Here is a 25,323-nt window from a genome sequence, read left to right as displayed (position 1 = left end):
TAAGACTCTAGGCAGAGAGATATGGGACAAAAAGACATCTACATTTAACACCGGATTAGATTAACAGCTACTACTGCCAGAAGCCTGTTGTAATTACATGTTTGTTACCTGTCAGCTCATAGGTGTCAAGTGGCCTTCCAGATGGAGAAATCTCAGTCGAGTTCTCAAATATCATCTGTAAACAGAAGGTTGTTTTTGTTTACAGCAGTTTGACAGGGCCATTTTATTCTCTCCAAGCATAAATATTAATCAGTGGTCTACCCTCTTACCAAAAAAAAAAAAAAAAAAAATCTATTTGATATCATTTAGACTTTCTGAAAGGTGCCAGCTAGTTACTGACTTCTGGCATGCAGGGAGTGCAAGTTTGCAGTCAAGAACTCTTTTCCTCCAGCCTGACAGGAACAATCTTCCCACCAATCTGACTGAAAGAGTGGAAGCATTTAAATCTTCCCTACAAGTGCTCCTGCATGGTATGCCAGCTGGTCATCTCCTTGAGGCCAACTATAAAGCTAAGTTTTTTTAGAAGAGGAGCAAAGGCCCTACTCCTGTGTACTATTAATAGCAGGGAAAAAAGGATGCGTCCCAAGAAGCGACTTGAGGAGCCTCTGAAGCTGAATGAAGTGTCACAGACAAGATTTTTACTTCCTTCATTCTCCTGGAGAGGGTCTTACCCTTCCCTACCTGCTTAGCTTGCAGCCCACCTCTGCCTAGGTGATCGTCACTGGACTGCCCTGTGTCACTCCTACAACAGCAAGCACCAAAGACCCGGCCTCTCCCGGCTCTCAGGCTCCCAGCTTTCCATCACCTACCATGCAGGATTTGCTCTCCACCCAGTCGTGCCAGTTCAACAGTTCAGTCGCAAGCTTTCTTAACTAGACCTGTGGAGTACTCAAAAAAACCCAAACCAACACTTTACAAAGTGTTTGGGTTTTATTTAACACACAATATTTCAGATCCAGCTTAAAGCACACCACAGACAGCTGATTAAGGAAGTGGGGACCTCTGATGGAGGGCAGGAGCAGACAAGGACAGGCACTCAAGTGAGCTGCAAGAGCAGCTGCTGCAGTCCCCTGCCTTGAGCCCCCCCAGGCTGCAGGAGGCCTTACCATTTTGGAAGAGTAGTTTGACAGTGAAGAGGGCAACAGAAGAAGTCTTGACATTAGGCCTAAAGAAAACAAAACAAAACAAACAGCCTGCCCTTACCAGTATTTTCAGGTGACTACAGTCAGGGTTAACTCACTCAAAGGAAAACAGGCTCTAAAATAAGACAATTTCCTCTAAGTTGTCACACTAATTTAAATACAAGCAACATTTTTTCCTCATAAATAGAAGCATACACCCAGGTATACATACACACATTTTAAATAGGAACTTTATGAAACAATCAAGTCAACTGAGGCATTTGGAAGTCACTTCTATTTATAAGCTCCAGGCAGACTTTTTGCTTTCACTCAGTTAAATTAGCAACCACAAACTTTTCTATAAAGCATTCTTTATTTAAGTTAAACAATTTTCAAGGATGGTTTCCATCTATAAAACGAACAAAGTACAAGCTCTGTACAGCAGACTTTTCAAACCAACTGAAAAAAGTTTCCAGACTGTCTTGAAAATCTGCAAAACAAACATGTTACCATTCTTGCTCTGAAGACAGTAAGAAAAGTTCTCAGAAGAATCCATCACAATTTGCTTCAAGGGCTCTTAATTTATCTTTTAAATAGGCTGATTTCTTAAACGTTAAAACCCCCTAAAATCACAGTAAATAACTTTGGCACACTGTCATGTAAACATAACAAAAAGATACCACTTCTCATCTGTTCTCTCAAAGAAAAGTAATGCTGTCTATAACATACAGCTCTTATATTAAAATCCCTATGCACAGCATCTGTGGGGAATTAAAGAAATATTTCTACTTTCTATGATACACGTTGACATTCAAGACTTGGTTAAGGGGTGGAGTAGGGAATTTCACTAGTGATTCTGACTTGGAGTTAAGAGGCAGGTCAGAGCTGCAATTACTGATTTCAATTAGTACTATGTTTACTATGATCAAAGTTGCAATTGGAAAATATCCACAGCAGAAGCTGCATGGATTTTATTCATTTATTTATTTAAATTCTGTTTTTCTAAACCTGCAAACAATTGACTGGCTGCTGAGCCCATATTTCAGCATTTATTTTGCAGAGCAGTAGAAATCCACTGCAGTTTGTAAATCGCATCAAATTCTCAGCTAGGTTAAAAGGCTACAGATAGGGAGAGACTAAAAGCTGAAAACTAGTTTATCTGCTGTATGGGCTCTAAAACAGGCAAGTTTGGGGGAAGTGCACTGTGAAAGAGCAAAAAAAAAGAAAAATTAATTATTCATAGAAGAGTCAGATGATGGATGAGAGAAGCTGGATATAACCTTTTCCCTTAATGTTCCCATCCAAAAGGGATGCAGGTACTTGCAAGTCAAAGCTTCAGACATGCAAGATATTTATGGGCACATTTACTGACCCAGTTAAAGCCATTTCGCCCCCAAGAGTACCACCTTTACACCTACTGTATAAATGCAGCCAAAGGAAACTGAAAGTCAGGAACTACTCTATTTCCAGAGACAAAGAAAGAAGGAAAAACTGTACCAGCATACTACAGTACAGTAAATGTTTATCATCTACATTTTCTGAGATCCATAATCTTACCAAAACCATTTCCTGGCACTGCACATCTGCACTAATTTGTGTCTAGGCTGTGTTGCTTATTAGTGCTGGAACTACTTATTTACCTCTCCTTTTCACTGTAAAAGCTCACTGAAGCATTTGCTTAATAAAAAAAGTATATATTCTATGCAAACTTAAGAAAGCACAGGTCAAAGTTGGGGTCAACTTTGACAATATTATTTTAATATAAAAATGACATCAACTGGACTTAAGCTGTAAAATGCATTGTTTCTACATTTAAAAACACCATATAGGATCTGCTGGTATTCAGACTGATTTCCAGAGTCAAGCCTGAATCCATTCAAAAACTCCATTTAAAGGAACACAACTCAAGAAAATTCCCCAGTAGTAGGTCTATAAGTTAAGCAAGTGCAATTCAAAGATATTATGTTGCTGCTCATCCTTGCAAATTAAAATCAAGGTCTTGTGCTATCTGTAGACAGTAATGTTACTATTTATCTTACTTTGAAAACTCAAAAGGGGAGTTTGAGACAAAGGAACTATTCTGATTAGGCCCTGCATAAAACTGTGCTGAACCCACGTGGCTGCATCTGTGAAAGATCTGTACTGTTTATACAGCGTTTTTTTAAAAATACTTCTTCCTTTGTTTAAAAGACAAAGTACTACAGAAATGATCAACACAAACATCAAGTAAAAGTTTACAGATGCCCAGACCACATGTTGTGAATTTCCAAGCTGGAATAAACAATCCGAGCAACCATCTGTGCAGATCTGCTGGCGTGATCTGCTATTTTCTTTCTCCTCCTGAGTTGCATGATCTCCAGTGAGGGTGAAGGGTTAAGAAGTAGATCCAGTTTGCAAAGCAAAAGCATCCAGTGTTAGCACGGACATTACACTCAGCAGCACAAAATCTGCACCTTCAAAGTTTCACTCTCCTAGCATTCCAATCCAATTTTTTTTTTTTTTTAATATATATACATACATATATATATATACATATATATATATGTATATGTCAATCACTTTGTTGATAATTATAGAATGATGAAAATTGATATAAATCATTGGAAGCTGACAATATATATATTTTATATATTTATATTTAGAGTCCATCATAGAAAAGTTCATATTCAAATATACCAAGTACACACAGGAAAAAACCCTTCAAAATGACACTTTTGTTTCTGGAAACCACAAACAATGATTTCTAAGCAAATGGAGATTTCAAGTGATCTTCTCCTAAGTAATTTTTCCTGCCCTCCCTCCCACACCCTGTTCCCCACAGGTGTTTTTTTAGATCCATTTTCTATTATACATCAGCTGTTCCTAGAGTTAATTATCTGCTGTGCAAGTATGTAACTGAAGACAGAAAGGAACTGTCAAAATCTTCACACCAAACAGGAACTGTGCTGCAGTCATGTTCAGTGAAGTCACTGCAGTGCTCCAGGTCCCCCTGGTTCCCTGGCGTCTGCTTCAGCGCTCTTCTACTTTCAGATAAAGGTGGAATACTGAGGTATATAAGTTCCGTGGAAAGTTTAAGAAATACATCAGTAATGCAATCAAAACTTTGCCCAATGTCTACGAACTGAAATGGCATTTTGCATGTGAGTCCTTCTACTGCTGCAGATTAAGCGTGAATTTCCATTGCTGTGACAAAGAAGGACTGCAGACCTCAACGGTGAGACCACCATTTTTGGCATTTCGGCTGTCTAGACAGAGGTTACTGCCAACATGCCTGAGTTTAGAGTTGCTTTCAATTTGTTCCCATTTCTGGAAGAGAAAATAAAAACATTAAACTATAAAAGCAGAAAAAAGGATGAGTTCCACATCCTGTCCTCTGAAGTCTGAGTCCTCATATCCTTCCCCAGCTTGTGCTTGGGAGAGCTCCAAATACTGCAACAATAGTATGTAGTGTATATATTCAAGGCTCATCTTAAGCCATCACAAGCCTTGCCAAAAACAGCTATTCACATTCAGCTAAAACACTGCACTAGATACAGAATACACCAAATCATTGTTCTTCATTTGAGTTCTTCCCAAATATATTGTCAGACCATGCACGCCTGTGTGAGAAGCCCTTGATTTGAAGAAAAAAATTACAACACATCCACAATATCACTACCAGTACAATTCTGAACATAAAGAAGCAAAAAGCACAATCAAAGGCAACCTTACAGAGATCTAGAAATCAGTCAGATGCCCTTCAAATATATGGAAGACAACCAGTTAATCTGTGCTGTCAGAAGCTCTGTTACCCAAGGTGATGCTAGGGATAACAGAACAGAGTCCAGAAAAGCAGTGTTTACTGATAAGCCCAAGTACAAGACACACACACAAGCTTTTCTCTGATACTCATGACTCATTCTGCCTTTAAACCTGATCAAGGAAATCCTTCTTCCTTGGCTTCCTTATCTGTAAGATGGAGAGAATGTTCTTCGAACATTTCAGTGATCTGTTTTTAAATACTGAGATATAGAAGCAAGGAAGCTGACAGAAGATCAGAACTGATGACTTTGCAGAAGCAGATGAATTGTTACAGGACTAGATCAAAAAGATGGTATGACTCTGCAAGTGTGATTTTACTTATGCATGGCAAATAAATGAAGCAACAATACTGCATTAATAATAAAGTGCTGTTATAAAGCCTGTTCATTCCTTCACTTTCTCCCTATTTTCAATAGTGTTTTTCTTTTCTTATAACTTCAAATGCTATGTAAAATAAGGTGTTTCCACTACTGCTGATGCACATTCATGTATAATTTGGGCTGGTCACAGCTGAAAAAGGAGAAAGAAAAGCCAAAGCATCCTCCTCTGAGAGGCAGATTACCTCATCTTCAAGCTTCATGGAAGGAGGCCTTTCAAAAATACATTCTGGAATATATATTTTTTTTTCAAAAAACAGACATGACAACTGAAGACTGTTACACATGAATGCTGTTGGGCGAACCTTTACACATCCAATCTTGAGATAACAGCTCTGTATGTTAATATAACATGGATACTTGCCTATAAAAAGAAAAGCTCAGTACCCAAGCATATTCCTGGAGCTGGTATGCCCAGATGTCACACATCTTAATTTTACACACACAAACAACAGGGAGACAGTGAGGAGTAGAAGGCATAGCAGAAAATGCAGTTACCAGTGCACTTTCTTGCACTCTCATTCACACACAATCCTTGTTTTCCCACTGCTTGCAGAGTGCATTCATGATATACTAACCTGTCTGCTGTCATTTTCCCTACAGCCCTGAAGTTTTATTAGTGAACCAGGTGCTCTGTCCACAACAGTAAGGCACAAATCCATGTGTTTCACTGACTTGTCCTTTGTTAAGGCCCATTCCTAGAAAAAGGAAGAAAAGTGAAAAACAAAACTGTATATGCAAACATATGCACAAGGTACACACACTGCTACCTCTGCATTTCTAGCACACGTTAACTCCTGTGAATGGCTCAGTATGAGCACTAAAACAGTTCATTGTTCCACGAAGATCAAGGAAAAAAAGGTCATTTTCAAACACAGTAAATTCAATTGCTTCACTAATCCCCAAATCAGCTCTGGGCTGGGCTAGTTTTTTGCTCCCTCTACTGGCTTTGCAGAAGTACAACTGGCAGTCRTGCAGGTCCTCAAATTTAAGAGGCACCTTTTACAGTAAATACACTCACACACAGGTCTGGGTTGCAGCATCACTGGCCACTCTAACCATACACTAAATAATGCATGTGTAATGCAAGGGAAAAAAAAAATAGTAGTTCCTAATACGGTAGAGACTACCAGAAAGCAATACAGAAGACTGCCAAATTCCAGGGCAAAAGGGAAAAAGATACTTCCTATCCAAGGTGTGATTTACAACATGTAATTTCTTTTGAATACATTTAAATATGCAGTTTCTTAAATAGAGAAAAAGGAAAAGCCATTCTGCATATATTGGCTGTGCAATACTTTAGAGGTTGCTCAAACATTGTCCAACTTGTTTGATCTTAATGTCCTACAACAGGCTTGATCTTGCCCTTATGTTCAGACTTTCTCCATGCCTCTCACTCCAAAGTTTGGTCTCCAGAATCCACATTGCTCTCCATATCTCTAACTATCATTTGAGGAATGCAGCTGATCTCCTCTACCACTGAAGCTGCCCTAACTATTCAACTCTAGCTCATTGCTAGTTAAAAAAAAGCACGCACACACAAAAACCCAGGATAATCAACTTTTCTCCAGCAACTCATCTCAGATGACAGTTAGAATGACTTGCTTTCTCAGTTCCCTCCAGTTTGTACATCATCAAGGGCCATTCACAGCCACTTTTAATAATGATTTAACATTAAGAAATTATGCAAGTATTTTTAGAACTTATCTGGAATTTCTAAGAAACATGAGAGCCACTGAAGAGCATCTGTTGATGCCCCCCTTTTTAAGATTTACATTTAATACTTCATGAAATCTTTAAGTACTACTAGGTTAAGTAGTAAAACCTGTTTGAGAACCCTCCAGTCAGAGACAGTTAGAGAATCTCAGAAAACTTGCTTTATACATCTTCACCCTTCCATCAGAAGACTGGAAGGGCCCCAGACATAACAGAAGTCATGAAAGATCTTAACATGCTTAAAAGCCAGTGCTGTAGCTTTGCAAGTTCCAAGCTCTGCTGCTGACAGCAGCTATGTGAGGGCCCTTCACTCTATGAAACAGAGCGCACAGATGCTTTCCTCCAGTGACCCGAAACTATGACTAGCTATAAATGGAGATAAGCACTGAGTGAATTCCACCACATTGAAGGGAGGGAAAAAAAGAAAAAAAGATCACAGCAGTGCATGTACATGCTCAGGGAACAGGCTAGAAATAGGACAGCTCTGTGTGATGACTAGAAAAATCAGGGCACCTGAAAAAACTAAGTGTGCCATAAATCAGAATATCAACCTTAGACTTTCCCCTTGCATCTCTGTACATTTGGATTTATCTTTATCTCCTTGACATAACCCTACATATTTGTACACAATTGTCAAATAATACACCAGAATTTCTTCAGCCCATTACACATACAATTCTACTTTTTAATCACTAAATTTCATCAACCTGTTTTAGGAAACAAGAATCTCATTTCCACTTAAATTTCATATTTTCAGTTGGGTTGAGCATAAGGCAGAGCACACCCTCCATATTACAGGAGAGGCTCTGCACAGCCCACCATAGATAAGTACTCCTGATCCCCCCAGTGCTCTCAGTAAGAACGAGTGTAAAACCAACAGGGCTGAGTCAAAGAATCTGGTCTGTTCCCCAACCCTCTTCTCCCATGCTAAGCTCACTACGTTCATTTCTGCTTAAGAATTTTTTACACCTTCATCTATGGTCATAAACAACTGATCATTCCCATTTAATCACAAAGGAGCAGACTTTGAAACTTCTTCCCAAATAAGGTTTACTTTCTCAAGCTGAAGCCTTTTTAATTTAACATAAACGAGGAAGTGCCAGTATTCCAAAAACATCTCAAATTTAAACTATGTTTATGCTGTCTTCTGAAGATCTGAAACCCAATTGTCTTGGACCCCAGACAGGAACACCAGTAAGGTTTCATGATAACCCTGAGCAAGATTCAGGCCATATTACACACCTCATTGCTGCCTCAGTTCTTCCAGTAAAAGAAATATTGTAAATTCCTGTCCCCAGTCAGAAGGGCCTCTGTCCAGTTAAGTCCTGATCATAGCTGAATGAAACAAATCTAAATTTTTCTTCACAATAGCATCCAAACTGAAATCCTCTACTATATTTCTTCCTCAAACAATAAACTGAAGATAGAAAAGATCCAGCAGAATTTTTTCAAGTATACTGATAGAAAGGATTTTTCCCAAACACACTGAAGGCATGGATGGAAAAAAAAAACGTGCACCTCAACACCAGTTTCAAAGAAAGTAAAGAGAACTCAGGTTTTGAAAGAAAACAAACACCTTCCATTACAAAAAAGACAAATATGCCAGAAAGGCAAACAACAACATTATCTTTGAAAATAAATGCTCTTTTTAACCACCTCTGTTTCTATAGAATACAGAAGGACAACAGGCTAGGAGAAAGGTACCTACTCTCCAAGCTTATGAACAGCATAAGCTATTTTGATGTGTATGGAAATAAAGCAGCTTCTGTCACTCTACTGCTGGCTGAAAGCACAGAACCTTTCATCTAAACTCATCTCCTTGTGAAAAATCTCTTTCCCAAACACTCAGGTGAGAGATTTCTTATCCTTCAGACTAAAAGCACTTGCTGAATTCTAAGATCCTTTTAAATAGAAAAGAAGAAACTTGCCAGCCTCTCCCATGTTGTTCTTCTGGTGCCAGAGACCTTTGCAATCAGCGAGCCTCAACTTAGGAGGAAAACTAACAGTAGTCAGAGCTGAAAATAAGCATTGCTTCCTACCCCCTGCAAAGGTTCGTAAGTTGGTGCATCTCCTGCTCTCTCTGCACCTATCCTTTTCAAGGGAAGGTGTCAGCTGCAACATTACTGCAGAACCTGATGCAATTTTAACTTTGTTTCCCTCCTTTTCTCAGCTCCTTCTGAGAATAATGTTTCACCTGTGCTTCTTTGGATAGGATGAAATTGCTCCAGTCCAACATGAGTTCAGCTTGGACATACAAAACATTTTTCACCCATTCTGCCTCTTAATCTGCCCGAGTGTCCTCTCCTGGGTAACTGTTCAGGGCAAATGTATATTAGTTTTTTTAGGGTCACTTTCAAAGATGAGACTTAACAGAAAAGAGGGTCAGACTCAGGGGAGGGAAGCTTGAAAGACGACAACTGTATATACCTATAGAAAATATACAACATCACCAGAAACTTCCAAAATGTCTGCACCAAGGCAATTTTGACATGTCCACCCTTTCTTCTAAAAACACTCTGCTGTTTTGAAAAGACGAGTGCACTTTCATAAATAGAAAAAGCCTCACTGGATATATGCTTCTTTTTTGCACCATTAAAAAGATTAAGGAATACTTCAGATGTATGATGCAATACATTCAAGTTGACACCACACATTTCCTGAAATAACTTCTTTATTTTATTGTTCTGCTTGATTGTAGGGTTTTCCCCTTCTAATTTAAATCAGAGATCAAATTTCTGACACATTCACTCATTCAATAGTAGATTTTTAATGGGTCAGCTGTTTCAACAGGGGATGTATTTGATGTACTAATTTTATATTTGTTTGACTTTGGATCAGATTGCTTCTGAAAAGAATTTAGTGACAAAACAGCACACAACTAGTGAAACATATGCATATGTTTGGTTAATGATGCCTATAAGTAACAATTGCATAATTAGATTCTTTGAGATAACTGATGTTCCCATTTGGATGTTGTTTACAGATTTGACATATTTTTGATTAGTTTAAGAGTAGAATTAGAAAGGATTTACTGAAACACTCCCTTTACTGTCAGTGAATAGGTGGTGACATTTAGGAACCTCTGTTTTCTGGAAGAGCTTTCCTGGGATTTGAGACAGATTTTTCACACTCCATTACTGCACACTGGAAATGACTAAGAGCACCACAGTAATACCTTTTCTGATTTTGCTGACCATAGGCTATATACTTAATATAAAGGAAAAAGTTCCAACCCAAATATTTTCTTCAGAGGGAGGGGGGAAAAAAAAAAAAAAAAAAAAAAAACAAAGAAACAACCCCCCCCCACACACCAGTTCATGGATAAAAGCTCTCTACAGAAGTATAAAACTTTTAGGATGGATATTGCTGGCCTCCAGGGTAAAACTAAATATTATTCCCTTCCTCTGTCTCTCTTAACCTGATGTATACTGAATGAATCTCTGGGCTCTGAGATTCTAACCCTGAAAATGCAAAGTTATATTTGAGGGAGAAGTTATTTAGCCAGTTTGTTTTTATAACTGGCCTATTGATTTGGATTCATCTTCCTGTCACCAGTACATACTACCTGCTTGAGTTAGTTTCATGTTTTTTAAAGATCACATGCTTTGGCAAAAGAAAAGAATGGCATACAGACCTGGTTTCCCCCAGCATTATGGCATTCATAAACTCCAACAACACCATCTGCAAAATGGCCCAAAGTGTCAAGGCAATTGGTACCCTGCTGCAAAGCCCCAAAAGCTATATCTTGATGATCAGGTACCCTAAAATAAAACAGGAAATGTCTGCTTAATTTAGTTTCTCTTTTGTTTTTAACTTCCTTTCTTTACCTGAAGTATTTTTAAGATAAGAGGTTGAAGGTAAGTGATGACTGCCGTTTGGAAAACTTAATCATCTTTTGAGAAGGGAAGGCAATTATTTGACATTAACTGATCAAACACGAGCAGACTTGCAAGCTTAGGACAGAATATGAAAAGACTCATAGCAGAGAATGAGGATGAACATATGAACTCAGCACAACATACAAATTAAAGATGATAATGTTATCATTTAAGGTCACTCAAGGCTAAAAGTTATCCATTACAGTCATCTAGCACTTTTCTTGGTTTTTTTTTTTTCAGCCAAGTTAGCTTGTGACAGAAATCTGACATTTCATATTTGTCCCAGACTCTTTCTACTGAAGTGTTAGAAATGGTGTCAAAGAAAAATTAGTGTTTTGCCATTATCTATTTTCAGACAGTTGCACAGAAACTGAAATGCATACAATTTGGAAAAAGTCTATTCAACAGAGTACAGTCGCGGGGTAAAGACTATCAGTTCAGAGCAGACAGTAATGGCATATTAGCTCCTTTTAAAACTTCAAACTTCCATAAGACTAAGTTCAACCCAGCAGAACTGAGCACATGAGTACTGACGCAGAATAAGACATTACACTTAAGTAATGCTTATTTTAGTATATTTTCCAGGACAGCTTGCAAGACATATTTCTTCTGTTATATTAAACAAAAATAAATATCCACCAGCACTTTTAGAAAATAAAGAGTAACTTATTTCCTTTGCATCACTGTTCTAGCTTATGGGACTGTTTAGTATCTGTGTTTCTATACAAGCTCCACTAGGGCTGTAACAGCTGATGCTTTTGCATTCCAAGCCTGTGTGCCACTAGCAGTTACCTGAATAACTAAGGGAGTGACTGACATGAAGTGCACCCAGGAGRGGGGGSGGGGGGGGGGGAGGTATTCTTATGAGCCACAACTAGAGGGACAGCAGACAAACTAGTCTATAGGCTCAGATTTGGTAGCCATACTTATCGAGAGGTTATGGAACAAAAGTTTATTCATTTAAGTAGTGATACAAAAGTATTTCTTTTATGAAGTTTTTTCATTCATCAGGATACATTCTAAAGCAGTAAATATGAATTTTCATCAACGTATTAGGTTAAATTCTGTAAATACTGGTTTATTTCACAGAAGTTGTTAGCAAGGTTACCTCTTATTTCCCTGTTTTTTCACATGCACAAAGGTTAATGATTGCCCTATGACACAGTAACACAGAAAAAAGCAGAAGATTCAACTTCTTAGAGCTATGCATTTATCAACGTCTGAAAACATACACAGCTTTCTTATCTCCTGACTTCAGTTACTTGCACTGTACCGAGATTCAGTATGCTCACTGAACTAAGCATGTGCCTAAGTGAGGGCAAAAGCTTTAAACGAAGACGACAGGATGCAGAATCACGCATCTTCAAGCGGACAGCTTGCGTAGGAGACTAACACAAGGCTCAGAGGTGAAATGTAGACCTACAGACCCTGCTCTCTAAAATACAGGATGTAACTGCAGCATGCAGTTGGAGTAGGTGGAAAAGAAAATGGATTACTGGGAGATAATGGCATTTCTGGAACAGAACTAACAAAACAAAAAGTAAGCAAGCCCACGAGGCATTGTTTTTGCAAATCAATTTAAAAAAWATATATATAGACTTTATGTCTAAGGAAAGGGAAAGAGAAACTGATGCTTTCTGGAGAGAGGAACTTAAAGACAACTCCATACTACCTCAGATGCAGCTGAAACTCACCGTAACTCAGGGTAAACATTTTCAAGGTACCACTTGAAAGGTTTGCAGCTAAGTCTCTTTCTGAGTTCCATTCGGCTTTGAATGCTAGAGGACAAAAAAAACAACACAGTTTTCAAAGTCAGGCTACTGTGCTTCATGTATCTTAATAGACACACAGAAAATTCTTAAGTTTCTTAATAGAACTATATCTTAAAGAGATAATATGTGAGAGCTAGCACAGCCATCACCTCAGAAAGTGCTGTCTTGTGGAGAATAAATGAACAGCAGAAAGAAGCAGTTGTGACTTACTTGCCATAAGGTACATTTCTGGCTGAAGGCACTGCTGCATAATAGAAATTTTTATACTCATCCATCCAGACTTCTGCTGCTCTTCGTGTATTTCTAGGAACAATCATATGAAACACATAGGTTATATTTTCGCTAGCTGCAATCAAGCCATGTCATTTATTCTTGATTTGATTTTAATCCTTCCTAGTACTACACAGTCAGCCGCCTCAAACCAGGCAGAATATTCCCTATTAACAATACAGGTAACAGAAAAGAATTAGAAAGTCACATGACTGAAATTGATGTATTTAAAATGAAATTTATGCCCTCTCCACACTCATAGCTTCTTCAGGTTTATATGAAGCATTTAATACATGTTGTCTCACAGAGCTCTTTCTGAAAAACTTTAGGGTTTTTTTCCTTTTTAAGAGCAACTTGAAAGAAACCAAATTCACTGAATGTTCATCTGGATAAGTACGCAAATTGGAAACCTCTAAAATCTCAACAGTTGGCAATTTTTATTAATGTCTTTTACCTTGCTGAAAACAGACATGCTAACTTAGGCATTCTCACTCTGTGTCTATTTCTACCACCATAGCCCTCCACATTCCAAAGAGACATAAGTTGTCATGACATTTAAGTCTATGAATCAAGCAAGTATGCTGTAGCTTAACTAACAGAAGAAACCAGTATATTAGAAAATGTTTTAAAACTCTGTATTTTACAGCATTTAATTACTGCAGTACAGGTTAATAAAAACAAAAACCCAAATTCTTTACCTCTGATGAAAAGTGTCTCTAACTAAAATTACTTTATTTGTAAACTGTGCCTTTAAACCTCCTCTTGGACTGCAAGAGGATAATGCCTTTTTCCATGCTGTGACTTCTATGGAAAACTCATACTTCTACCGTTTGCAATTTCATGCTTAGAAAATTAAGTCTTATTTCATTTAGAGCTGCTATGCTCTGAAGCTTATTCTACATTTGGCAATAAGTTAATCTAAAGCAACCACAGTAAATTCAGTCAGTCAATAACTTAATATGATCCTTTCTAATTCAGAAGACTGAAATAGTTAGTATCAAGTAAGTGCTTCTTGCAGGCTTCTCAGAGGGAAGGAGGTGGGGAGGAGGGAAAAAAAAAGTCAAGAGACCTCAATCATCTTTTGTCTGAAGGCTGACTTTTTCATGCCAAAAATCCTTCACATTTTTTGTGAGCAAAATCGTGTTCAACCCAGACTAGAGAGCTGTTTCAGCTCACCTTTGCTTGCAGTCTGTCAGGCCTTTGGGAACATCAGGAAGCTGCTCAGCACATGCCTCTGCTGCTTGCTCAGCCATCAGCTTGGCTGCCTGCAGACCAAACAGATTTGGTAGCAGGAGAGAGACTAGTGCAGCTGCAGTTTGCCAGGGGTTATCAACTCAAAAGGCACCTGCAAGGCACATCTCTGCACCACACTTCCCCATACTCAAGGGTTAACAGTCCAGGCACAATGCAGCATGAATATGGAAAAAGTCTAGATGCTGAGGGCTGCCTGAACTAGTAAGACCCCAAAGAAGCCAGGGCACTGAGGAACATGGTGTAGGGCGCACCGAGTGCTTGTGCCAAGCTGCAGTTAGTGAAACCTGACGCTGCGCTGTCAGAGAGCGCTTTGCATGGAGCAGGCTGGGGTCAGCAAGGTTTATTAGCTCAGGTGAAGTGAAGTGCTGTATTAAAGCAGCTGGTCCTCAAGCAGTAGAGCAAATAAGTACAAAGCTAACACGACCTAATAAACCCTACCAGACACAAGCTGCATCTACCCACAGCACACAGCCAGGATGTCTTCCCCGCTCTCCTCTCATGCTGCAAGACTCCCAGTTTGTCATCCTGAACCACCAGTTTGTTCCAGATGCCAAAAGGCAGTGCGTACTAACTAGTCCACTAAAAAACAGGAGACTTACCCAGAGCATGCAAGAACAAATTACATAGTCAAGCGACTGACAATGGGATAAGCCAACAAGCCCCAACTGCAAGGCCAGCACTGATGTCATGCACCTAGTGTCTTGGCACCAGAGTCCCACACATACTGGGCAATACCTGTATTACAAGGGCATTGCATTACATTAGGTTTCTCATCCTCTCTCACTGAGAAAAGTCAGTTGTTTAGGCATAGTGTTATATTAGTTTGACACCCAAATCAGCTGACTGAGGACATGACCTTCAAACATACAGCAACTTGCCAATCTGCTTTTAAGTGATATGCTACTTTTCTAGGTCAATTCAAAACTAATCCCAACGAAACAAAGATTTTAATAGCATCTCAGTATTTGAGATACCTGGACAGCTAAAGACAGAGGCAAGAAGCCACTTGCAGAGAAATGTAGAGCAGGAAAGGGGTGCAAGTACCCAAGACACTGGACAGCAGGCTTCAGTTGTCCTTATTCAAGTCTATATAGGATCTCTTTTTAAAGTCATTTTAAACACAAATGACTAGAAAACACAAGTGTGCCTTTTAAAAAAAAAAAAGCTGTCACAGTAATTGTCAGGACGTTTCATGGATCAAATCACAATGGTGATCTGACCACACTGCAGCCAAATCTGAATGCTTAACCCCAATATGAATGCATCTCCAACCACTGCCAGTGTGATGTATTTCTGATCTATGCTGTATCCTTGCACACATAGCCACACTTTTTTTTTTCTTTAGTTTTCAGTCCTAAGTTGTATTTAGGTACCTATTTAACTTCACAGAAAGAGCAGCATCGTGGCAACAGCCCCAAAACAGAAAAGCTGCAGAGCAGTGGGAAAATTGCACCATTTTTCATTAACGTGATCCTTGTTATGACATTGTCATTTTAAAACCTACTGTGAAACTAACACAGTTGTGTCATAAGCCTATGTAATATAGCTTAATTGGTAAATCTTTCTTCCCTCCTGGCACACTATAAATACTGGAATAGAGCTGTAATGTATTTGTTTTCTCACATGTATTATTATTCATTTTCACTGCAGCATAGAATACAGAACTCAAAGGATGGAGGACCGGATAAAGGAAAATTCTCTATTATAACTACTGGAAGAAACAACATGGTGACTTTATTTAAGCAGACTATCCCATTCATTAGTACCATGCTACTGGCAGAACAAGTGTTTAAGACAAGAATTGTTCACCTCTAAAGAGTTTCTTTAATCTAATGTGAAACACTACTCCAAATATATCAGCTCGGAACATTCTTCTGAATTTAAGTTACACCTGGGCTCTCTGTGTTGCCTGGTGGTGTCAAACAGAGTTTGGGCTTTGTTTCCTTCAAAGATAAATAAATGATTTGATTTGCAACTGTAACACTCACAGCCTTAAGCTGAGACTTATGGTACTTCTTCAATTCCCTGAGCATAACAGCTAATTTTTTAAACCAAGAACTACAGTGATCTTCAGCTAGCATTCATAAGATTCTTGGTCAAAACGTCCATCACACACTTACGCAAACCCTTAATCCACAAGACTTAACACTACGAACACAAACCAGAATTTTTATTCTCATGTTACAGACAAAAAGCTGAGGAAAGAGCTCAGTATTTCAGTTAAGGCCGGATTTTGAATCAACAGCAAAATTAATGTGCATATTAAACTAAGCCCTTAGCCCTGCAGTTTCTTAAGTCGGTAGAAAAAGCATTTGTAGTCATATCATAAGAAAAGAAAATACAATATAGAATGAAGCTTTCAACAGGCTGGCATTAGTGCCAGCATCAGTCTACATAATTGCTAACATACCAATCACACAGAAACAAAAAGTAAACACAAATACATAACCTGGTGCATTCTGGATCTCAGTGAATGATGACCCTGTTTCTACAAGATGAAGATTTATGGGATGGTTCTGAAAATAAAGTTTTTTTTAAAAAACAGCAAGTTTTGAAAACTGATAGAATGTCAAGCCAAACACTTCCTTCTTTTCCAGATTCTCAGTCCATCTCAACAAGGAATTTCCCTTTTTCATCTCTGAGGTTCTTTTCTCAACCTGTATAGTTGCATCAGTCATTAGTTTTCCTTTTAATTAATATTTTTCCATGTTAGATAATATTGCAAGTATTTCTCCTGAAAAGTCCTCAAAGTGAAGTCACTGCCACCTGCTGATCATTTGAAGAAATCCCCAAACCACTATTTAGTTGAAGACTTGCATAATAGTTACCTTGCAAACACAGTACCACTTCCACCAGGAAATGTGTAAGGATGCTGTTTGCGGAATACATGACCCACTCTGCTGCAAGGGATGATTTCTAGGCTCCCACCACACTGCCAAACTCGGAATGAGATCTCTGCAATGAATACATGAATGAAAGACCAACATCCCAAACAGCATACCATAAAATTACAGCATTTTGTTTACAGAAGGCTGTTATTGATTATTGCTGAAAAGATCAGTAAGATGGCTTGCTGAAAAAGTTTAGCACAAACAAGGGCATATCTGAGCATTCTACTTCATTGTTCCGTAAACTCAGAAGAAATAACCATATTAACTTAGAAGCAAAACTATCTATCTTCTCTTATCTGAGGTTACCAGCATCCTCCAAATTCATAAACCATGCTGTAATTTGGCAGAGGTCTATATGCACTTTTAATATGTTTTAGCTGAAGGATAAGCAAGAGTAGATACACTTAGATAAATAAATGAACTAGGTTATAACAAAAGTTACTCAGCTAAAGATGGAATAACACAGTAGACAAATTCAAGGCAGGATTAAAACAATCAATAGATTCAGGCTGCTGACTTCTTACAACAGATAACCAAAACATGGGACTGACAGTTGAAGGAGTTACTTCGAGTCAGTCTTGATCTGATAAGAGATGTGACCCCTTCTGCAAACTGAATGCTATGGAAAGTACACCTCTAAGCCAAGCTGGTGAGCTGACCTTGCTTGTGAAGGGCAAGAAGATCTAGAAATGGTTCTGCATGCTTTTCAACTTAGACATTTGTCAGGAGAAGTCACCTAGTGCTGACAGGAAACTTTGCTTGTTCACTCCAAAGAAGTGCAACAAGAGGGGGGGGCTCTGGGTAGCATTGATCCCCTCATTCCTCCTGCAGTGTGGCAGCTGCCACCAGTTGCCGAGTGCTACTCTTCGTTCCAAGCCTCTTCACAATCATTTCTACAGCTAAAAAACCCCACATACTATACTGCTCTAGCTCAAAAATCAGTGTCTAGTTTTAAGACTTAATAAGTGCCATTCCTCCCCTCAGAAGCCCTTCTTACGCACATACGAAATGATAACAAATAGCAACGCTTCAAAAGTTAAAAGTAGCAAAAAAATTAAGGGTTAGAGTAGAGAGCATGTCCTCTGGATGGTCTGGCCAGAGGAAGAAGAGGTGCAGACATTTCAAATGTTGACAGTGAGAGTTAACTGCCTTTCTTGTGAATGGTCTTTGCTTTTACAAGGATCATTTCCTATTTGTTCTACTTCAACGATCATTTCAGTAGCATCAGAGCCAATTAGGTATATTCACGCATTCAAGATCTGTAGACAGATGATCTTCCAAAAATATTAACGACAATAATATTGTCTTTGCCTTACGGTCTTGGCTTTCCAGTTGAATGAACATGAGACAATCAGCAAAAGTAATTTCTAAAGCAACCAAGCATGACATTCTCTCCATACATTTTTCAAAGCAGTGACTTCACTGTTCCCTTTATGTTATTTTGAACTTAGAACAGCAAAAATTGGGAATTGCAATAAATGACTGGTCAACATTTTTAAATTAAACAAGCTATTAAGCAAAAATGCTTTTATATTTCTACCAGAAAAAGTTATACTTTTAGATAAAAACCTTCAAGCTTTACCAAATCCTACTCAAATTTGGTCCCATACTGCTCAAATTCTGAAAGCAGAGTAGTAATGATTTTCTTATATCCCTTTGCCACATTATTTATCATTGTTTATGGCTCTTCGCTATAAGGGTTATACAGTTATTTGTCCAAGATTGAAGTGGACCAACAAACACCAAAAAAGTGAGAGGATGTTGCTCTCAGTGAGGATACCCTAGTAAAAGAAGATGGAGAGATTTTTATCAAAAGTGAAGTGCTTTTGCATTAGACAAGCAAGAGATTGTGGATAAAAAAATGAAAATCAATGCAGTATGCATAAAGCATTTCCTTTTTCTAAAGGACAAATTTTGAAGATTTAATCCAAAAAGTCACCATCTACGGAATATATGTAGATGCTGAAAAGGTATTTTAGCTTTAAAAGTCATTTAGGAACAGCCTCTGAGTGTGTGTGAACATTTAGTTCATTATTCATTCCTCTGGTATACATTATTAAGTTAATGCTTTCCCATTTGCTTAATTCCCCCTCCTTAAATCCCTAAAAAAGTAGAGCAATTTGCACACTTTCAAGCACCTTAGATTCTCAAAGGTCTCAAAAACATAACTGGAAATGATAAATATTTTTTTGGAAAAGGTTAAGGACTAGTAAATAGGGAAGGGCAAACTAATTCTTATTGGTACCAATGTGGCCTCTGAAGCCTGCACAGATTTTTAAAGAAAAAGTAGTGTACAGAAACTAAAACTTGAGGTTTGCTTGTTTCTTTTTAAACCACTTTTTCTCCATACTTGTAGTCAACAGTAGCCAAAGAAATTTTAATACTGAAAGTTTCAGTGAATACAGATTTCATCAAAAAGGTATAAGCAGCAAGTCAAGCATTATTTTAGTACATATTATTACACCTCTCAATAAGAGATTTGCTCCTGTTGTAGTATTTCATTGATATAGAAAGTATGGGGGAACTCTCACTAACTTTAGCAAAATTTGTAAGAAAATTCTAGATTTTAAAATTAGATTCAGACCTTTCAAAAACTCATCCAGTTTTCCAGTGAACTCTGATCTTCCTAGGCTTATCAAAAAAGCATTTGTGAAGATTCTCAGAATTGGAGTTTCTTAATTCAAGAAAAGACTGAACACACCTTAACACATGCTTGATGCTCAAAACACAGATCAGTCGCATTTCACAATGATGAGAAAATGCACCACCTTGGTATCATGCAGCATCATGGTAAGAGCTGTTCCTTGGCTAATTTAGAATTTGAACTGGAGGCAAAATAGTGCAGGCCCATCTTGGAATTGCTAAAGTCTATGTTCACATGTGAACTAAAATATAATTTAATCGTTGTTCTGCACATGCTTCAAGGGAAAATGTTAAGTTTTATAAAGTATAAGCAGAACGCTTAGAATCATTTTCCAAGTCCATATGGCAGATTACTTGCATATAGTACCAAGTCTCTAGTCCAAGATATACTTGAGAATAAACAGGTCATACAAGTGGGCATAGCACATTTTAAACCGCGTATCAAGTTTCTGGTATCTCATGCATGCCTCGTTTATTGCCAATTAAGTCACAGGTTATTTGATTTTTATTCTTCATTTTCATAGCTGCTCCAGACTAACTGAACAAGTCATTAGCTGTCTGTTATACTGACTGTTTTTGCACTTCCAGGAGTGAGCAGAGCAAAGGCACCCCAAAGTTTCATCTCCTTCTCCTGGTTGGGGAACAGCAGGACAGAATACAGCAGGAGCAACATAAACAGCTTTTTGCATACAGACTTCTCACCCTGAGTGAGTAGCTGTTACTTGTGCCCTGTCCTATCAAGGCCTTGATTATCAAAGCATGAAAGCAGCTGCAAAGTTCTCAGAAAGAGAATTCAGAGAGTCTGCTCAAGTACATGCTTACAGCTAATCAAATATTTGAAGTGCTCTGGTAGCCAGAGAGGTTCTCAGACTGAATGYATTGCAATAATAGTTTGTCTAAAGAGTTTCCAGGATTTCTGAAAAATGAAAATAATTGTGATATTCATAGAAATATAATTTAACAAAGTACAGTCAAAATAGTGAGATAATCAGAAACCCAGAAAATAACTTGTTCAGAATACATACGGGATTTTTGAGTGTTGCATAGGAAGGTCAGAAACTAGACTATAAGGAGGTTTCTTCCACCATTTAAGTTCCTTACATGAGTGCTAAACATTCAGTTTCCATGTCTCCGCATGTAGAAATGTGCTGTTTACAGCAGACGTTTTACTGCAGTCCAAGCACATGCTCAATGCACAAATTATTTCAGTAAATAAAAAAAGCCTCACTGGTTGTTAGGAGTTCAAAGTATCTCAGGATTTTACAGATAGTGTGTGCAATAAGGAAGTTTTAAACCCTTATAACTGGCTTTAAAACAAACTATGTAAAACCTTCTGAGACATACCTATACCTTGAAAAACTAAACTAACAACAGATGGGAAGTTGTAAGAAGTTAGCAGAGTTCTGTCCACCCCACACCTTTCTTCTAACACAAGTACACTAGTCTGAGCTGAAAAAAAATTTCTGCAATACTGTACACAAAGAGCCAAAAAGCTCTGCTAAAGCCAAATTTAACGACCAGGCCAAAGGAAAACATAGTTAAAGCACAAGTTCTCTAAACCTCCTCTCCCTCCCTCAGAAACATCTGAAAATAAGGAATTACAACAAAAAATGCCTTCTCAACCATAATTACCTTGGGAGACTACAATAGGGGTACAAAATAAAAACAAACATTAGGCTTACATGCCAGACAGTATAGTAGAATCAATGATAAAAAAAGAAAATCATAATTCTTCAGTCAACTACATTTTAATTGATTTCTTAAAGTGTGCGTAAGAAGATTAAACCCATGAACTCCTGTGTTCTGCTTTACAGGATTAAGTCTCAGAAACATCTTAAGACCCTTAAAAATTAGCAGCATTTAAACATTACTGCATTTAAGTCAATATTGTTAGAAAATGATGAGACTTTCAAACAAGATTGCATTTTTGAACATAATTTCCTATCTACATCCTCTAATTTTTCTATTTTACTTGCCAGCTTTCATGAAAAAAATTGAACTGCACAATGAACAAATACTTTCATTTCCTCATATACAATACATATACCCACTTCCTTAACATGCGTCTTACCTTATTCTAATTCTCCCTTTGAAACAAGTCTTTTGTGTTTTGCCAATAATTGACCTTAAGTTTTAACTCCTATTTAAACACTTTCTGCACAAAACCATGAAGTCCATGAATCCACGACAGTAAAGGCAAAGGCAAAGACAACTTTTTCTTTCCAAAATGATCCAAAGTTAAATGATATACCTACCTAGGTTTTCTCCACCCCAGACATCCATCATCATGTCATACTTCCCTAGTTCTTCAAAGTAGGATTTGTCCATCACAAATAACCCTCCAGCTATCATGGGTGTCCTAAACAGACAAGAAAAGTTAAGTTGAATATTTAGAGAAACATGAATTGGCAGATAACTATTATTTGCATCTCACAGTTAATACCTCCTAGAAAAACTTGCAATGCTTTTGAAGGCAGCTAATTTTGCATCTATTATTTCTCAAATTTTCTCTGCATACCATCATACAACATTTCTATGGTATGTATAGCACTATGACAACATTCAGCTTCTGAAGCAGCTTCCAAATCCGCATTTGGCTCTCAAGTTCCTTATATAAAGGGTGGCAATTTGTGCCAAGAGCACATTAGAACTGATGCTGTATTTTTAGCCCTCAAAACATACCAACTTCAAACACAAAACAACATTTACTTAAGTAGATTATTGACCCTTGACAAATGTCCTTTAAAGCCAACTTTTCTTTTTTAATGCTCAATTTGTTTCTCATAATGCTATTCAAATAGCAAATGAGGGACATCTCAATATTCTGGAAGGCTATAGTAAAGATCCCTTTTAATACCTGAAGAAAACGGTTTCTACTTTATTTAGTCAAAAATTATTTGGTCCTGGATTCGTATCTGTTCTTAAATCTATGTCAAGCTTAATAATAAATATACAGTTGCCACATTTTGGTGCACGTATCATTTATACTGAAATACAAGCATATCAAATAGGGAAGGTGATTTAAAGAAAAAAAAACAATTTCTTTTCCTGAAGGACAGAGTTTTATAACACTTTGCTTATTATAAACTCTAATACTGGAAAATGGACACTGGGACTCTACTAATTTTGTTTCCATTCAGACCTTCCAAACTGGTAGTATCAGGTTTAGTCCGTTTGTGAGATGGCAACATGCGCAACAGTGAAAGTCAAATGCCCAAGCAGAAGAACAGAACAGAATTAGTAGTAAACTGTGCTGCAGGCTATCTTCTTATAATGTCCTGGAGCAATGCTGCACTCCAACTGTTTATCACATATTTAAGTCTTGATAAAATAAACTAACCAACACTTCCATTTGCAGTGATGCTGTTTGACAGCTACAGAGTCCTAAGAAGATGAATCAATGTTTCTTTTATTCAAAGAGTTAGAGCATTATCTTTCAAGGGGAGAAGTGGTGGTGCAGACATACTTAATTGGAGCAACTGGGTTTCCTTGCCGCGCTCTTCTTTGCTCTGGTGTCATGTAATCCCACTTGAACACCAGGTTCCAATCGAAGCCTTCAAGAAGAAAATGTCAGAGAAGGCAGCGTGTTAAAAAAGTGAGGTCATTGTTCAATTTGTAATAATATAACATTGACTGAARTCTACTGGGAACTGTAATTTAAACTAGAAATAAATCAAATATTTAAACTTATACAAATTTCTGGGGAGAAAACAAATGAGTAAGATTCCAGATGAAGGGAAAAGACGCTGGGTAGGACAACACAGAAGTAATCTCAAGTGGAAATAACTTTGATTTCTGTTGTTGCCATCTATTACACAATTTAAGAAAGTCAGCAACACGGTTGAGAGATTAAAAGCCTTATGTGAATCCAGTATCCCATATACTTAAGTCAAACAGAATATCATATGAAGATCTTCCACCCATTACAATTGCTCTCAACAGCCCTTGTTGTACAAGTACACTTCAAAACTTGTCAAGTGCTCATGTATTTTTGTTTGCACAAACTTTCTACAGCGCTCTTCATACTCCTCTCTACAAGCAGGAGCTCTCTATCATAAAGATCACAACAGGTTATGTTGCTCCCAACTTATCATATTAACATTTATTTTAATTCATCCATCTTCCCTACTGTTAAAAAGCTTTCTCCCCTTACATATGTACACGTGTGCACGCACACAGACAGCTGGACTGGTCCTTTGGTGAGTTAAGCATAGAAGAACATAAGGATAGTCAGAACAGCCAAGACCAGCAAGCCATCTACAGCAGCATGCTGCCCGACAATGCTTAGAACTAGCTCCCTTCGGCAACTACACAAGAAACTTAGCAGGTATAAGGTGGACTTTCTATAAAGGAAACACTTTTTCTTAACAGTTTTTGACCTGGCTTACACCCTTAAGTATGTGCCTCTTTAAAAAGATGTATAGCTAGCAAATCCGCCTTACACAGGTTGCCTGCTGGCAAAAGCATTTAGATCCTATGAGGTCATGTAATGAACGATTTCCAGATTTCTGCTACACAGATGTCAACAGTTTCCTTTCTCCAGCATTAAAGAGGTAGAGCAATTACTTTCTGGGGAAGTGGGAAAAAGATAAGCTAAACAGTTACAGCGCTATGAACAGCTTGTCTGCGTGCTTGTCTGCATAGTAGGGATTGGTTTGGATAGTCAAGAACTAAACAATTTCCATTTTAACCCACAAGATATTTATATCACACAATAAAGAAGTTATTCTGAACAGTCCTTGCAACACACATGCCAACTTTCTCTCCTACAGATCTGAGTATTTAAAAATCTTTCATCACTATTACTCCATTTTATGGAATACTCAAAAACTCCAGGTAGCTAAACGATAAAATGGCTGCAACTGATAGTAGTTTAAAACCTCCATCGTGAAAAGTAAAATGAGCTTCAATATTTCCATCCTATTAGAAAGCCTCATTTCATTCTACATACCCAGCAAAATTGCTTGCATCTGGGAAGACTAGAAAAAACACTCTTCTGGAGCACAAGTGGTAGAGAGATAAAGTTACATATACTCCAGTGAACACAAGGGGTCTCTTTTGGAACACAGCACAGCGTTGCAAAACTCAGAACAAGTGTACAAACTGTCTACCGTAAAAGCTGTTTTCCTTCTCTATTTTCACTGACACTGGGGAAAAAAAAATCTGCGCTCAGTGAGATAGTATCAGTAACTCCGTAAAAGGAGTATTTTTAAACACAAGTGCATACCCAATATGAAATTCTATTAAGCATAACTCCATGACATGGCTTATCCTACATTATTAGATCTCAGTTAACTACAATTTATTCCAGTAAAGTGCTTCTCAGAGAAGAAAAACTTTTGCAATCTTTCCCACAATTTTGTAACACAAGTGCACAGACTCAATAGTGACCAGACTTGGGAATTTTTTCAGCGCTGTCCTGAAAAAAGTTTTTCAGATTTGCTAGATTGCTCATCTTGGGTGATTAAGTCCTTTCAAAACAGACCAGGCACAAATGCTGTCCCAGCTGTCTCAACTCTCCATGCTTCAGCCACACAGATACTGATCTGAGCTTGAAAGCATAGCTGGATTTCCATGTTTAGATTTGGCCTCAGCGAAAA

At 37.9% G+C, this 25,323-nt stretch overlaps 1 protein-coding gene across 1 annotated transcript in view; it reads right to left on the bottom strand.

Moving 5' to 3' along the window:
- Window positions 1-1,496: 1,496 nt before the first annotated feature.
- GALNT2 (polypeptide N-acetylgalactosaminyltransferase 2) overlaps window positions 1,497-25,323 on the bottom strand; it is a 51,965-nt gene continuing 28,138 nt past the window's right edge. The window contains exons 9-16 of the mRNA XM_026073389.1: window positions 23,190-23,277; window positions 21,979-22,082; window positions 17,018-17,144; window positions 12,876-12,968; window positions 12,588-12,671; window positions 10,650-10,776; window positions 5,878-5,997; window positions 1,497-4,427 (exon numbers count right to left, since the gene is read on the bottom strand). Coding sequence (XP_025929174.1) covers window positions 4,272-4,427; window positions 5,878-5,997; window positions 10,650-10,776; window positions 12,588-12,671; window positions 12,876-12,968; window positions 17,018-17,144; window positions 21,979-22,082; window positions 23,190-23,277 — 899 coding nt within the window. The 3' untranslated portion in view covers window positions 1,497-4,271. The remainder of the gene's footprint in view (window positions 4,428-5,877; window positions 5,998-10,649; window positions 10,777-12,587; window positions 12,672-12,875; window positions 12,969-17,017; window positions 17,145-21,978; window positions 22,083-23,189; window positions 23,278-25,323) is intronic.

This window comes from Apteryx rowi, unplaced genomic scaffold, assembly GCF_003343035.1.
Source record: "Apteryx rowi isolate R43461 unplaced genomic scaffold, aptRow1 scaffold_368, whole genome shotgun sequence".
Classification (NCBI taxonomy): Eukaryota; Metazoa; Chordata; class Aves; order Apterygiformes; family Apterygidae; genus Apteryx; species Apteryx rowi.
The sequence above is the reverse complement of the archived record's forward strand: the minus strand, read 5'-3'. Positions and strand labels throughout refer to the sequence as shown.